This window comes from Plodia interpunctella, chromosome 19 (genome assembly GCF_027563975.2).
Source record: "Plodia interpunctella isolate USDA-ARS_2022_Savannah chromosome 19, ilPloInte3.2, whole genome shotgun sequence".
NCBI classification, from domain to species: Eukaryota; Metazoa; Arthropoda; class Insecta; order Lepidoptera; family Pyralidae; genus Plodia; species Plodia interpunctella.
This window is the reverse complement of record NC_071312.1, coordinates 6,062,478-6,078,561: the sequence shown is the minus strand read 5'-3', so window position 1 is coordinate 6,078,561 and position 16,084 is coordinate 6,062,478. Positions and strand designations below refer to the sequence as shown.

Here is a 16,084-nt window from a genome sequence, read left to right as displayed (position 1 = left end):
TAAAATACACATAAATACATAAATTTGTCTGAAATAGTATGTAATTCTTCCAGTCAAGCACATCCCAAATGAATGATTTATTTTCAAAATTACATAATAATGAATTCTCTCTCTTTTTCTCTCATCTGTTCTTTGTTCATCTGTGTTTTCCCGGTATCTTACTCAGCTTTTGAACGTTGGAAACCAGGGTTCGCTTTTCCTACATTTTTGTCTCCATTTCGGACGGTCGTTGGCATCCCTAGTTGTCCCCTTTTTTCTGCAAACGTAGGGAACAAATGTCGATGTCTTGATTATGCTGGTCCAGTCTGACCCTGGCAGAAGGGGCAAACAAGATGTGCTAGTTTGATGACTCGTCAAAGAAGATATGCGTGCCTATGATCTAACAATTAAGGGGTGTCCACAGTTCACAGAATCACTCTTCATCGAAAGCACGTTTCATCGAAAAATTGTTTGGTTTCCCTAGGATAAGCTTGAATTAACATAATCGGTAAATTCAGTTCTGCTTGACATAATTAGGTTAGGTAAGAACTGATAATAAAATTTAAATAACTTAAGATAAAAAAAAACAATTCGTCGAACACCCGACAATTAATGAACAATTAATAACTTTTTCGCTTCCACTTCGTATGGATTTCGACATCCATACGAAGTGGAAGCGAAAAAGTACCAATGCAGATAGTGGGCCTAGAAGCTAATACTTGTGTGAATATAAAACATTTTTTTGTTATCTAATTCCAATATAATTTATGTAACCAAGTGCTGCACTTAACACTCATTTATCTTGAGCATATGCTTTGATCCAATTAGCAGTGCTGCATCATTACCATTCATTTGAAATGTAAATCGTCTCTTTCACCTGTCAACTACTCAGTGTGCGTATTGACAGTGTGTTAAATAGACGCCCTCTGGAGTTGTAAAAGTGTCAAGGCAAATTTAACTTTATGGATTAAGGTTTATGACATAAAATAGAAGATCAAAAGCTGATGAGCAGAAATTAATGATAGGTTGAGAGTCACACGCATCTGCTTTATGACGATAGGGGACGTAAGGAACTAGATTCGCAAGTGAGAAGCTATTCAGAAAATTTATATCAATTTTGATATTTTTCTAAATAATTTGCAGAAATTTTTAAATTTGCGATACGTAGGTGAATTGTACAATCAATGATTTTCAATTTGTTTACATTTGTAATAATGTTTTTTTACTAATTATTGATTGTAATTTATTCTCACTAAATAAAATAATCGTAGGCCCATGTTATCAAGATAACTTACAAGGTTACTAGATTTAAACTTTTCAGTAAACTTTCTTTAGTTCTAAAATCTTTTTGCCCGGAGATTTAGATATATTTCAATTTGAAACATTATAGAATATATTTCAATTTGCAATGCATTTTTTTGTTATTATAACTATTAATTAATATGTATGATTTTCTGTCCAAAAAATAAAAGTCTTGCAATAGGAATTTAGTGGTATAACGATCTGCGTATGGTATCAGCTGGGTATAGCCGGATGATAACGGCTAAACGAAGGTTTAGCCGGCACCTGACCTAGGTTTAGGAGAACCCGTTCTCAGAGATAGATAACAAAAAATGTTTTATATTCAGACAAGTAAGCATCGAGGCCCACTATATGTCTACTACTCGTCTAACCGCATTTCGGGGTTTGGCCGTAACATACATATAATAGTGGCAAAGAAAATAATAATAAATAGCAAAAATCTAAGGTTACAACTGGTGAGTTAGTTGCAAGTTGCTAACCATATGCACTTGCAGGTCAAGGCAGGCGTCTAGTAGGCTCTTGTTTTGCTTCACATTGGTCGAGTTAGTTGGCGAGTAGAATTACGATATTGAGTAAAGTTGCTTGAGATTAAAGCTAACGCAATGGACGAATTCTCAAAACACATCATTAATTGATAGTGCTATTAAGGCGTTTGGAACCTGTACTCTCATATTTTTATCAATTTCTTAGCGAGAAATAACAAAAAAAAATATAACAGATTAAGCCACACTAGATTCGATAGAATTTTAGTGGAAGGTATTATTAATAGTTTTCTATAATACAATGTGGTAACAGTTGTCTAAATCGAAAACGGTATTTACCAAAATCCGTTGGTGGTGCTAGTATCGTACAAAACGCTTTTAACAGTCCTCTGTGTCTACAATAAGACACTAAAATTAAGTAATAAAATATTACATACATACATAAGTATATGTATACATAGGTATTTATTTTATTAATGACTTTCTTGTTGTTTAGGGACTTTTAATTCACATTAACAAATAATGTATTAAATATGTTTAAAGTTAATAAACATTTTAGTCATTTATTTATTTATTCAAGCAAGTTATATTACAATTTTCATAAAAATCAGCTCGTTTAGCCGTGAAAGCTGTATAGCTTTATAAAGCTGTCAAGCAGATATAGAGACGGACAGAGACACTTTCGCATTAGTAATATTAGTATTGATATGCATAGTAAATGTAATATTATCTGTATGTAAGTCTGCTACTCGACAAGTATGAATCATACTAGTAGAGTCTTATTTATGTCCAGAACGTACGCCCATAGAGATTTATTATTTATTATTGAATTCTATTCAAATAAATCTATGCTTTACGATTTTATTATTGTAGCTAAAGTGTAGAAATACAGCACTCATTTGGCTGTAAACATAAATATATAAATTACGCCAGGTGGAGCATCTTATAGCCACATAGGAATCTAAATAGTCAATACTACTTCCTGCCTATTTAATGTTTTTCTTTAAATCCGAAATTTTATAGCTTATACTTATATAGGTAATACATAATAATTACACTATATAAAAAATGGCAACCCCTTCTGGCATGATAGTGACCAACACTGTTTAAATGACTTTCTTTCCGCATTTTTCTCAGCAGTGTTCGTTCCGTAATGCTAGTAGTTTGTAGCGTTGGTAAATATTAATTTAGAGTATGACGTGAAAAAGTGTCTGTTCGTCTAATAAATTTGTTGATAAAGGTGATTTTAACCCGCGCGCCGCTGACGTTTAGACAAAATGGTGTAGGTACTTTGCGTTTTAACTTGAACATCACGTTGAAGTCAACGTCAAAGTTGATGTTACAACCCACCCTTAGTAAACAAGATGCAGTAATGAGGCACTAAGTACACCCTAGACCCTGTATAGTATAATTTTAATAATTTTTGTATATAATTTTGTCCGTGTCTAAGAACACACTTAGCTGTAATCGCATGTAGACGTACATCACGTTTACATGGGTTTTTGGTTCGGAAACAAAATCTGATCAATATTTTTAATAGATAGTTATTACTGATGTAATAGTAAATCTACTTTTAATTTCTTGAATGATGTCTACTTTTAATCAAACCCCGTAAAGGAAAATTATTTTTTACATAGGCAACCTCTTTACCCCCCTCTTTTAAGAACCTTTTTTTTTACAGGAAACAGTTCTTTTTTAATTCCTTCTTGATAAAGATAATTGATTCGACAAACACAACATACCCCACTATTTAGTCTGTTTAGACAAGAGAGATTTAATAAAAGCCGAATTTGCAATACTACAAAAATATCTGAAACAGTACAATATACCGTGAGATTAAAAAGAATAAACACAATACCAGACCTACTGTTTATCTAATTAGTCCGCCAATAGTTCCCAGGGTGGAACGCAAAAATGCTGCAAATGTTGTACAGTCAACCACACAATAACAGACTCAGATCATTGCAAATTCGTCAGTATTACAACGCCATAAAGGTCAATGTTGTCTGATACACTAATGACCGTACAAATGCAAATGGCGTGCGTGCGTAATTGTTCAGATAATTTCAGTATTTGGGTCGATATGAGCACAGTGCGTAATATGGGCTAAGTGTACGTATTGTTGTCGGAATGCGAGGTATGGGAAGGTATTTGAAGGAATATGCTCTTTGTAGGGTGTGGGAAATGGAAATACTTTTGTAAAGTATTCGTTAAGGTATTGTTACACTTAGAACATTTATTATTATTATTTAGTTTTTTTAACATATTATAGTACTTTATGTTGAAAATAAATTTATTCTTTTAGTCCATACCATTAGATTAAGTTCTGTTCTTATGTAATAAATTGGTAATATGTCTTAGAAAATAAATATTATAATATGTTAAAGTATTTTTATACCAAGAGTGGCAATAAAATGATTTTTTATTTTTATTTATTTACTTAGGTAACGAAAGTACGTGCTAAATTACTAAATTCTATTGTTGTAGATCGCCCAAGCTGTTGCCGGCAATGCGAGCTTTTGACAACTTATACTTACTGGATGTTCAAATTTAAATTTTCAAAATTCAATATCTTATATAAATAATTAATAATATTAATAATATCTTAATAGTCTATAATATATTTAATTTCTAAATTCCCAAAGGAACAAAAGCATACCTATAATTAAAAATAAATCTACATCCCACGGACGTACGAGTAAGTCGCCAAATTACAAAGTTCGAATCGCATTTGATTCATAGCAAAAAAAAAAGGAAGAGGCAACTTTTTTATCGTCAAATGATCGCAGTAGCCGGTGGCAAAGGTTACCAACCGGTTGCGAACGAGACAATGACTGCAGGCCCGTCATTGGCTGCAGAAATCATATGCAAACTGCGTTTCCCACGATTCTGCGCAATTGAACGTTTATCGAGACGAGCGCCTATTCTGGAGGGCTTTATGGGCTTGCATCTTTATTTCTTCTTCTTTTACGGCTTATTATATTTTATTTATTTATTAAGGCTTGTATACAATTTGTTAAAGTACAAGAGACATATATAAAGCATTATATTCTAACAGGTTATTTAATACTTTTTAGTTAGTTATTTGGGACGTGCGTTTACGGTATTTTAATATTTCCCGCCTACTCATCTCAATTTAGTTTTATTCGATTTATTTGCCCATCTGACGACAAAAATTTTATTTTAATTCCCTATCAATATTTCGAAGCACCTATTAAAAGTAGTTTTACAATATTAGTACATATGTACAATATAGGAACAAATTATATAATAAAATATTATATAATTTGTTCCGCATTTAGTCGTTTTTATTTTTCTTTTCATTGTTGTATTTATTGTTATATATTATATCTTGTTTTAGTTGGTGTTCTTCAACTGTTTCAAATTAATAGGCGGAGTCTTGTAATTAGCATAGTTTTATATATTTAAACATATGTAAGGTTACTCTATATTTCGCTGTAAGACCCCCGAAAATAAAATAAATAATTTTTAAGCCATCACAGAATAAGGATGCGGGAGGTATCGTGCGATACGCGGTGCCCCACGGTCATCCCCCGGGAATGCGACGCGCTCTCGCATCGAGGATTCCTGTTGTTATTCTATGCAATCTCTGTTTGATTTCAGAGACTTGTTAAATGTGTGAAATGCTTGAGGGAAAATATAATATCAAATATTCTGCTCAAACATATATTACACGATGTTTTAAGTGAAAATGTAACATGTGTGAACATATATTTCACTTGGTAACAATAGCGATAAGAGTACAGGCAGAAAATAGTGACAAACTTTTTTAAATACAAATAGGTAATATTTTTTGTCAGATTTCGCTTATTAATAACTAATAAACCTTGGTGTTTTGTATCGAAATGCGAGTACCTAAGTACTTGCAACAAAAATGCTAACCCCCGGCACGGTACTAGAGTAAAACCGTCTATTATGATTCATTCTATAAATTCCCATGACCTCACTTCTTGCATGTTATACTGTCTATTGAATACGAAACAAAACTCGTTCACGTATACCAAAAATCATCCGAAAAACGACTTTACACTCGCATCTTGACTTTAAATTGTACCTATAAAGTCAAAGCATAGAACATTACATAATGTTATATCTGTGAATCAAAGTCAAAACGAATTATTCAGAAATTAGACCTTCATAGGCACTTTTCACGTCGTGTTCCAAATTGACCATACCAATACTACTATTGGGAACGATCACTCCTGAGAAACTTATAAAGAAAGAAAAAAATATGATTTGGTACAAAAGAATATTATAAAAACAGAAACATTAAATTCTATAACAATTTTGGGTACCAAAATGGTCCCCCCTCAGCATTTGTGGTGGTATATACCACAACGCTGGTCTTCCGTTGGCACCATGTTAAAAAAATATTTAAACAGCGTCAGTCCCTATTCTGCCAGAATGACTTACTATTTTCCGAGTAATATAATACATTATTATACCCCACCACATAAAGTATATAGTTTATATACCCATATAAAGTAGTTATGTATATAGGTGTTACTGTAAAAGCAGTCCAGTAAAACCTAAGATTTACCAACTCTTAATGGTAAAAGAACAATTTTGCGATTCGAACTTTTACCACCATTCACTCGGTAAATCTTGAGATTTACATCGAAGGCACGGTAAATGTTGAGAAAATAATTTTACTTTTGTTATTTTTTACTATTTAAAAAGTATTTTAAATGTTATACCTTACCTTTGAAGTAAAGATTTACCTTTAAAAGTTAAAAATTATAAATAAAAATACTTACCAAATGAAAATAATTTAAAATAGGTAAGGATTTGACTAATTACTTAGTTAATTAATTACTCTCATAGTTATGATACCTACATAAAAATATGTAAGGTTTTGACTGAAAAATAAATTATTAATAAGAATTAATTGTTGTTTTATTCCCAAAACCAACATTTAACAGCCGTCAGTAGCAAAACCTAGCATATATTAAATTCCAATGGCAAAAGCCCGAAAAAGTCGTCAATTATTTAAAAATCCTTACATTTACCCATATCGGTAAATCCTAAGGTTTTCTGAAAAACCTAAGATTTACCTGTATACGGACTTTCACAGTAAGAAAGGTACATATAATTAAATTAGTCATTACGAAATTACACCACAATACCGAAATTCGCTCGGTTGTCGAGACGGCATCGTGACAGATCGTGCAGACTCCGGCAGTAGGGTCCTGGGTTCAAACCCTGCAGGCACCATTAGGACCAATAACGACGGTAGCAGCCACAACCCACTAATTTTCTTTAATTTTCCTATCAAATCCGATACGGCCATTTTTACCTTTTTCAACCGCAAGGACGGTAGCGGTAGTTTCGTGGGAAAATCTTCTGTTACGTAATTACCGATTTTTGCGTGAGGTATTCGTTTGTTAAGACGAGAACACAACATTTTTATGTCTTCATAAAATTTTGTTACAAGTTGCAATTTCGATAAAAAATATATGTATATTTATACACATAAGAAGAGATTGAAGGTAGAGAGAGAGAGCTCCTATTGGGCCATGTTTCTAGTTATTCACTTCTGACTACTGAAAGATAGAATACCAAAATATTAATGCAGTAGTCTATAATATTAGTATGATATTAGTAATATTTAAAATGTGATGGATGTGTGTGAGCGTGTTGATACACAACCCAACAAAATCTACTGAATAAATTTCAATGAAATTTGCTGCACTGGTAGTAGTGAAAATAAACAGAACTTGTTATATATAAAGCACACCTCACAAATAAAATAAACGCTTTTAACTAATATAGTACATATTATCAATCGTTTTTCTTTTTGAAAAATATAATGAAAATTATAAATTTTGGAATCGAGCGGGAATTGAACCTTATTGTCTATCCGGGATAGTACTCTAAACCGCTAAGCTATCGAGAATATGCCAATTTGGCAAAATTAATTCACCACACCTACAAGTTGTGTCATCATGGAAGATCTGTTACTGACAAAAGATGTGTATTTTGACAATTTAATTACAGAGTACCATGCTCCTTAAAGATATTTGAAAAATATTTTTATGTAAAATTCGACCTTGTATTAACACGATAAATCGAGCTTGAAGGAGAATCCGATTCAATCTATAATTATCGTAAAAATCAATGATGTAACATAACACCGTTTTTATACATAATATTCAATATGATGAGTTGTGTAATAGGGAGCAATGCAATTATATAATTTTACGTTTTCAAGGTAAAAAATTGATCGAATGTATATCTTTTAGTTCTTATGATACAAATTCAAAATTATTTATTCAATTTAGCATGACACAATTGATTGACGATAAAATTTAAAATTAAATTGTAAAATTTACATAAAGCTTAATCTTATCTCTTAACCCTTGGCGGGTTTTAATTATTGCAAATTATTACAACTGGGATCGCGTCCACTTCAACAGATTTGTAACACATAATATAAAAGTTTCGTTTTAACTTTTTAATATTTTATTTCCAAAATTCTCTCAAAATTCTCAATAACCGAAGTCTCGACTTGAGAAAAAGAATTACGAGCGTAGTACGTAGTAGAAATTGTAAATTCTTACCTTGCTGGAAATAATTGGACTTCCTCACGTAGACGCAGACCAGGGCCATGAGCTGGAGCTGTGATAGGCGCTGCCGGGTGGACGGGGGCAGGGGGAGGAGGTCCCGAAGGTTGGCGATCTCTGCGTTGATCAGGTCCCGTCTCAGTTTGCTCGCGCCTTTCGTTGATTTGCCCTGGTCGAATCTGGGGACAAGGTATTGTTTTATATAACTTTATTGCATAAGAAAACACATGTCATGTTCTTGCTTTAAAGCGAGAGGAATAAAATCTGATATCAGTGTTAGCAATAGTTTTTTTTTAAGCTTATATAAATGTGAACTCGGCAATTACTTGCTTTTATAGGGTACAATAGGGCTGGCATACCTATGTACATTAAAGCCCTTTAAAAATGATTTCTAAAAAAAATATTTAAAAAAATAGATTTCTAAAAAGGATTATAACCCGAAAATATTACTTTTTATCATGTAACTGGCACTTAAAGAAAGTATGGATCAAAATCACAAAGCTAGTAGCAAATAAATTAAATAACTACAGAAAGATGTTATACAGTATGTTTCATAGCAATCATCCGAAGTCGGCATCATTATAACTATTCGGTGAATATCAATAAATTTTTATTGAATTTGTAATAACGCTAATCATTTAAAAAGCTGCATTGGCCTTGAGTTGATATTGAATTGTACCTAATTGCGAAGGTTATAAGTAAATTGTAATTGATTTACAATGTGACTGTGAGGTAAAATTGGTAATTTCGGAAGCAATAAATATTGGTTTGTATCAATATTTTTTATGGTATCATTATATTATTTTATATTTCTATTAGGTATGGTAGCGATGGCTGGTCACCAAAGATACAAGATTCAGCTTAGTCTGCTATCTCCAGTACTCCACAAATGTTCTAAGTAAAAAAAAGGTATGTACCGTGAGTAAGGTAATTAGGACCTGTGAGAAGGTTATAATGTACCACACATATTCCAAAATTACAATAAAATTAATTAATATTCCTTTTTAGATTTATTTAAACATGCATTGTTACAAAATTTAAAACCAACTGTTTGATTTTCGTAAAATAAATCGATTTTAATACAATTTTGAATTATCATTATGGTCTTGTTTCAGTGAAAAAAGAAATCAATTCCAAATTCGAAATATAATATATCGCGTGGATCCGATACAATTTATTTTTCCAATGCGTTGAAAGGCAAGTAGATACCAAATATTTTTTATATACCTATTCATAAATATATTAATTTACATAGCAGATTTATCATTCCTTAAGTACATAAGTGTGTATAATTATCTTGAATTATAGCGAATCTGAAATATTGTTATGATATCATACAAATAATTATGATTCAAATGAAATTATTACGTATTATTTTATAAATTATAATTACCATAAGTTTTATTTATTTTTTTATTATGTATGAGTTTTATTTATTTTTTATATATGTGTAATTCCAATGTAAATATCTTATACACAAAGATACAGCATACTAAGTTGTATTTGAGAAAGGTCAGTTTTGAGATAAAATTATTTATTAACAAAAAGGTCGATTTGTATATTTTTATTCCTTTTTTCTCACCAATGGTCGATCTTAATGCCGGTTGTTTGTAGCTTTTTGAGAATAATTTATTAGTGATTATAAAATTGACATGAAAAATGACCGAGACGGTATACTTTCTGAATAAAGGCTTTGTCTTTGAAAAAAACCGGTAAAGTGCGAGTTAGACTCCGTACAAAATTCTGAACGTTCGGCTGTGGTTTTATAACCGGCCGCCTTATGTCTTATCAAGTTGCTAAAACATCTACATAGCGCGATCTAAAAAGGCACAGTGCCATCTAGTGAGAATGGTGAAAAGCGGGCGAATGCACTCATTTTGTACGACACTAATTACAATGGCAGATTTCATTTTTAACTTTCCGTTCAACTATAAGGGAACAAATAAACGGATATATCAATCTATTTACTGCCACTCTATCCGTTTGCACTGAAGCATTTTCCGTTTTCAAACTAGTAACCATTAAACAGAACATTAATTCCTCATCAAGTCTAATTCCACGGCTATCCGACAGTGCAGTAAGTAATAAGACGAGTGTGCTTGCAACTAAACGGCGTATATTACTACTGCGCGCGCAGCCAGGGCAAAGGGCATGTATGCAGCCATCAGCCGATGTAACAAGGATGGCGGATCTGGATGGACGTGGGTCGCGGGTTCAAGTATGGCGCATTTTGCCTCATATATATGCAATATGCAATTATTTTTCATGAATTATGTTTAATTTCATTTGCCTGTGATATTTTAAAAAACTTGATTTAATTTACAGGCTTTCATCATCAGCTTACTAATAAAAAAGTATTCAAATGGTCATAAATTATTCCAAATAATTTAGTACACATTTCCTTGTTTAGTGGCGAGTACATGTGATAGGATATCTACCAAATAAATTTTTTTGTGAGTGTATTTTACAAAAATGTCATTTTGGCTTTTATTGTTGACCGAGAAATCGATTTTATATAATACACTATCATCCAAACTAGATTAGGTATATCTACTTCAAGATAGATTTCAAAATTCCACCCTTACAATTATAGCAAGACATTATTTGACATTGCATGTTAAATAATGTCTTGTAAAAAGAACATAATCTTCGAGTTTCCATACAAAGCTCGATCGAGTTTGTAAAAAAAGACATAGATTTTTTGGTTCCATCAAAACTGTTTGTGAAAAGACTGGTGTTATAAAGCCATCTTGTACGGATTCCATACAAAAAGTCGTACAAAATTAACTGACATATTTACTACTGCACATAAATCCGGGGCAAAGGGCATGTATCTATCCATCAGCTGATATAACAAGGATGGAGGATTCAGACGGACAGCCTGTGCTTATAAGGTCATAGGTTCAAATCTAGGATACCATACGCATAATTTTATAGTGCTGATGTGGAAGACTGGCTTCAAACGATGTTGTTAAAAAGTTAAAACAATATTTATACATTTATACAACAACAACAAAATACATTTTAGCTTAAAGTATTTTGACTCTGATTTTATGACCGGTCCTGATGTCAACCCTCTTCAAAAACGCTGTTGAAGCCTATCAGCTGTCAAGGCTATTATCACTAATGTTATATGAATGTACAGCATTATGACATTTTTTTGCTAAGTTAATTAGTATAGTAGTTTCATTTAAAATGGCTTCGTGCTCATTGGTTTGGCAAGTAGATATTTTGGAGCTATACAATAGCCAATTCACATCACCCTCGCTACACCCCATCAACTGGACGAATGGTTATATTAACGTTATTAATACCCATGTCCTAGCTCAAACTATGCTGTAACAGATACAGATTTGTAACCGACTTACAAAAAAGTAGAAGGTTATTCAGTATAAATACGAAGTAAGGTAATACCAATATAAGAAATTATAAATTACTGAGGAGAAATAATATTATTGTACATATTATTTATATAATAGGTATAGTAATTTTCATAGCTACCGTTAACAGAAAAGAGTATGAGGAAACCTACAAACTGATTGGCTGTTTAATTCATTTGTGTGAATGCGATTGCTTGTTACTTGTCGTTAAAGTCATGTAATATAGTTTTCTTTAGGCGATTTGAAGTAAATCTGACAACGGTATTAGCAAATAATACACACTCAATAAGAAAGAAGATCATATGAACAAGCCGAATATAATTTAAATTTTTCACTTCACCTTTCACATTTAACTTTTCGCAAACTCCGAAAATTCTCACGCCTCGCATTCTTGCCTTATGATGTGTTCCCAGGTTCTGTTCCCTTCAATCAGAGCCACAAAAGCGAAATCAATGAATACGTTTGCTGCAGACCGTTTATTAGCTAATATAGTGCAACACGCGATGCGCCAGCGCCGCTGAAGACCGGTTTGCTCCTCTTGCCACCTTCTGTTTTTTTTTCCTGTCATTTATTTTTGTTTTCACGTAATCACACCGACATGAATACATTAAATTTATATAATGAGAGTGATTACGTTTGTGGTTGTTGAAGTCAAATAAACTTTTTTTGTTAAAATATATTTTCCATGGAATTAGTAGGTACTCCGACTCCGTACAAGTATTTACTAAATCCACGATATTTTCATTTTCAAAAAACATATCCGTAAAAAAAACGATAGAGTCATATCATACTTGTTAGAATAGTGCATCGACATGGAAACTTAACCGATGTGAAAAATTTCAATCAAGAAGGTCAAGCACAAAATAGATAATATAGAACAGACAGGTGAAACTAAATTAAGCTAATTGCAGATTTTAGTCATAAGAACAGATAGTGTCATAAAATGGTAAGTCCAATCTGCGAGTTGCAAGTGGAGCATACCAATGGCTCATGTGTGTATCGTGGGAACGAGATGCATTACCTCCTTAACCGGCAGAACACCTAACTCCTAACCCATTTTATATAAGGGTTTCTGCAAGCTTCCGTCTCGAGAAAAATCGAAACAAAGGAGCGTTCAATTTGTGGCGCTTCTCCAATTCAATTGGAATTACGTTCCAATTCCAATCGAATCGATTTGAAAATGGAATGATTTTATTTTAATGGCGCTTGATTTTGTTTCCGTTAGTTGGCGCTTGTTCTGTTTTATTGTTATGACTTAATTATATGGTGCTATAGTAAGGTTAACTAACTGCTTTTAAATATCTATGATACGATACATATAAATTGAAGATAAATATGCAATTAATGTAAGTGCATTGATTAGTGTAGATGTAGTGATCACAGCGTAAAATATAATGCGTTACATTTTCATAAATACTTTATGCATTTGACCCATAATTTATAATATAATTTCTATAGATAACAGTGTATATATTATTTCTAGATTAACATTATATAGTTGGAAATAATTAGAGTAATTGTTGACGTCAGACCGGGTGAAAACTCTCCTGTTTTCCCACGATGTACGCCGTTACGTAGGCAACTAATAATTTAGACAATTTTCCAATATCAGGTCTAGTGTGTCTCAAGTTATGAGAAAGTGGAACACTATGTTATTATATAAACTATACCTATATCTGTGGAATATAAAACACGATGATGATAAATAAATAATAAATAAATATGATCAAAATAATAAAAAAACAAATCAATTATATTTCGGAAAAAATCATCCATATATGCGTTAATAAAAAGAACTCAATAAATAGTGTTAGTGATTACAAATATGTGCTTATTTTAGGGTTTATATGGGTTTATATGGAGTCTGGTAAAGGTACCCTGGAACAAGCCTGCAATAACCCTCAGAAGACTGTTGCTGCTATCTCGTACTATGAGCATCAAGGAGGTCATCCTTTTTCTTAAAATAGCAGACCATCCACATTTTGCTTCCGCGAACATTCCCGAGGCTACAGAAGTGTGACATTTTGGGACAAATCACACAGATTGAGTTAGCCCTTAGTTAGATTGGTACCTCAACGATACTATGCAATGCATCTTATAACTTAGACCACACTCTAGGGCAGCGTTCGCAAACCGCAACAGCAGCGTATCGGCCCAGCAGTACACGGTCCGCGCATTACTACCTATGGGGCATTCCTCTATCTCCCCCGCCTCTATAAACTGCGGAGCTTTATTACTACTGCATGTTTATGTTATCCTGGTACACAGGAGGCTGATTTCGGTAGATATCTCAACACTGCGTGTGTGGTTTATCTGCCAATGTTTTTTTACTATATACTGGTTCTGTTGTCTTAGTATCTGATTTAAATAAACTATTCTGGTTTATTGTTTTAACCAAATAATGGCAAAGTTTCCGGTCTAATAACTAAAGTATAAAGTTTATCTTGAACTTGCATACGAGTAATAAAATTAGGACAAAACGAAAATTGAAAAAGTAATTAAGTTATGGTAAAAAAAATGTACACCTTTAACTAATTTTAAACTTTCGCGTCTCATTAAACGCGTACCTTTAATTCCTCGGACTGTCCGAACGCCCTATTAAAGGAACGTGTGCTTTATACTTTATACAACTTTTAAAGTATGGACTACTTTTTAGAAAACTGCGAAAAATAACTTGATTTGTACTGGTTGGTATTTACACAGCAATAGAAAGAAATTGATCTTCCCAAAGTTCGCTTCCTTCATAATTTCTAATACAGTTTTTATTATTATTTAATGACGTTTACGTCACAGTATTGGGCAAAGGCATCACTCTCCCTTAGTTCGTAAAACTGAATAAGGAGATTATGTAAAATTTACAAATAATAACATAACAGATGATTATCTCAGGAAACATTTACAATATAATAAACACACCAATGCAGAAACAGGGTCACCATGGAAAGCTGTCTAAACGTGGCCCTTTAGGGCTCACGGCAATTTCCCTTAATATCGAGGAATTTCATAAGACACACCTAGCTTAGTTACGAGAGAGTATAATGATATTTAATATCGAAAATGTATGTGTGATAATTGACGTAAGTATACCTTTTCTCTAGAGATAATAGATGCAAAAAGTCAAAATAAAAGATTTCTTCAGAAATTAGACGTAAGTCTAATTGCAAAAAACACTTTTTCACGTAATTTTTTTTGTTATACAGTAAAAGTAGTATGCTACTAATAGTAGTACGCTATTTGAACGGGGGTCTTTAACTACGTGCATAATAAATTTGTGCAGTTTAGCCGTAAAAGCAGAACAGACAGAAATTTCGCATTTATAATTTAGAATGGATATAAATACTAGTCGTTCGCCGCGAACGTAGACCTCGAATTCAAAATTTTTTTACAATTTTTTTTTACATATAAGATATAATGTAAATATCTCAAAACAGCTTTTTCATAGTTAGTCTTTTGGCTTCACACGGCATGCACCTTTTAATTTACAATATCTTTTTACATATAAAATGCCTTATAGTCACTTAATTATAAAAGATAGATGTATAGCGTCGCGGACTTTTTTATGGATCTACTAAAAACCAATATTTTTGTAGTATATTATGTGCATGTAATGTGCATGCAACAGTAGGGCCAGCACACGTTAAGATTTTCGATAGCGCTTTTGTTTCGGATTACTTTTTCAATGATATAGCTGAAAGCTAATTTATTTCAAAACATATATATACCTATAGCAATTTCGGTTAATGTAGCTTCGTAATGGTGAAACAATTTTTGAAATCGGTTCGGTAGCTTCGGAGACTACCCGCCTCAAACATACAAACTCACCTCGCGAACACAATCTTTTTTTTTACAAAATTGTGAATATTTCAAAGACGGCTTAGCCGATTTTGTTTGAGCCCCACGAATTTAAAAATTCCATTGATAGATCCTACATACCTTTTAAATTTATGGCATTACAAATATACATAATTACATACTTACCCCACATACTGCCCCAAGTTACATATTGCCCCAAGTAGAATGTGAGACCTCGCTTGCTTCAGTCAGGAACAGATAAACCTTAACCTCGTGTGGTAGTTAGGTGGCTTGGTTTTTATATGCCTCTGACTGTACGTACAGTGACGTAAGGCATTAAATCAAATTACTAAAGTGTTCATTGACGCCTAACAAACTGTTACAAAGGCTGTAGAACTTAGGGCGAGTTTCGCCATCTCATTTGACGTTGACTTTAACAGGCGCGCCGATTACGTTTAGACAAAATGGCGTACTTTGCGTTTTTCTGTACGTTAAAGTTAATGTCAAAGTTAATGGTGCAACCCACCCTTAATTTAATGCTCGGCACGGTCTAGTTAATGCAATG

At 32.7% G+C, this 16,084-nt stretch overlaps 1 protein-coding gene across 2 annotated transcripts in view; it reads right to left on the bottom strand.

Moving 5' to 3' along the window:
- Positions 1 to 16,084, bottom strand: part of dysf (dysfusion) — a 124,794-nt gene that overhangs the window by 83,560 nt on the left and 25,150 nt on the right. For both annotated transcript variants that reach the window (XM_053759766.2, XM_053759767.2), the window contains exon 3: positions 8,345 to 8,526. In XM_053759766.2, the coding sequence (XP_053615741.1) occupies positions 8,345 to 8,526 (182 nt within the window). The remainder of the gene's footprint in view (positions 1 to 8,344; positions 8,527 to 16,084) is intronic.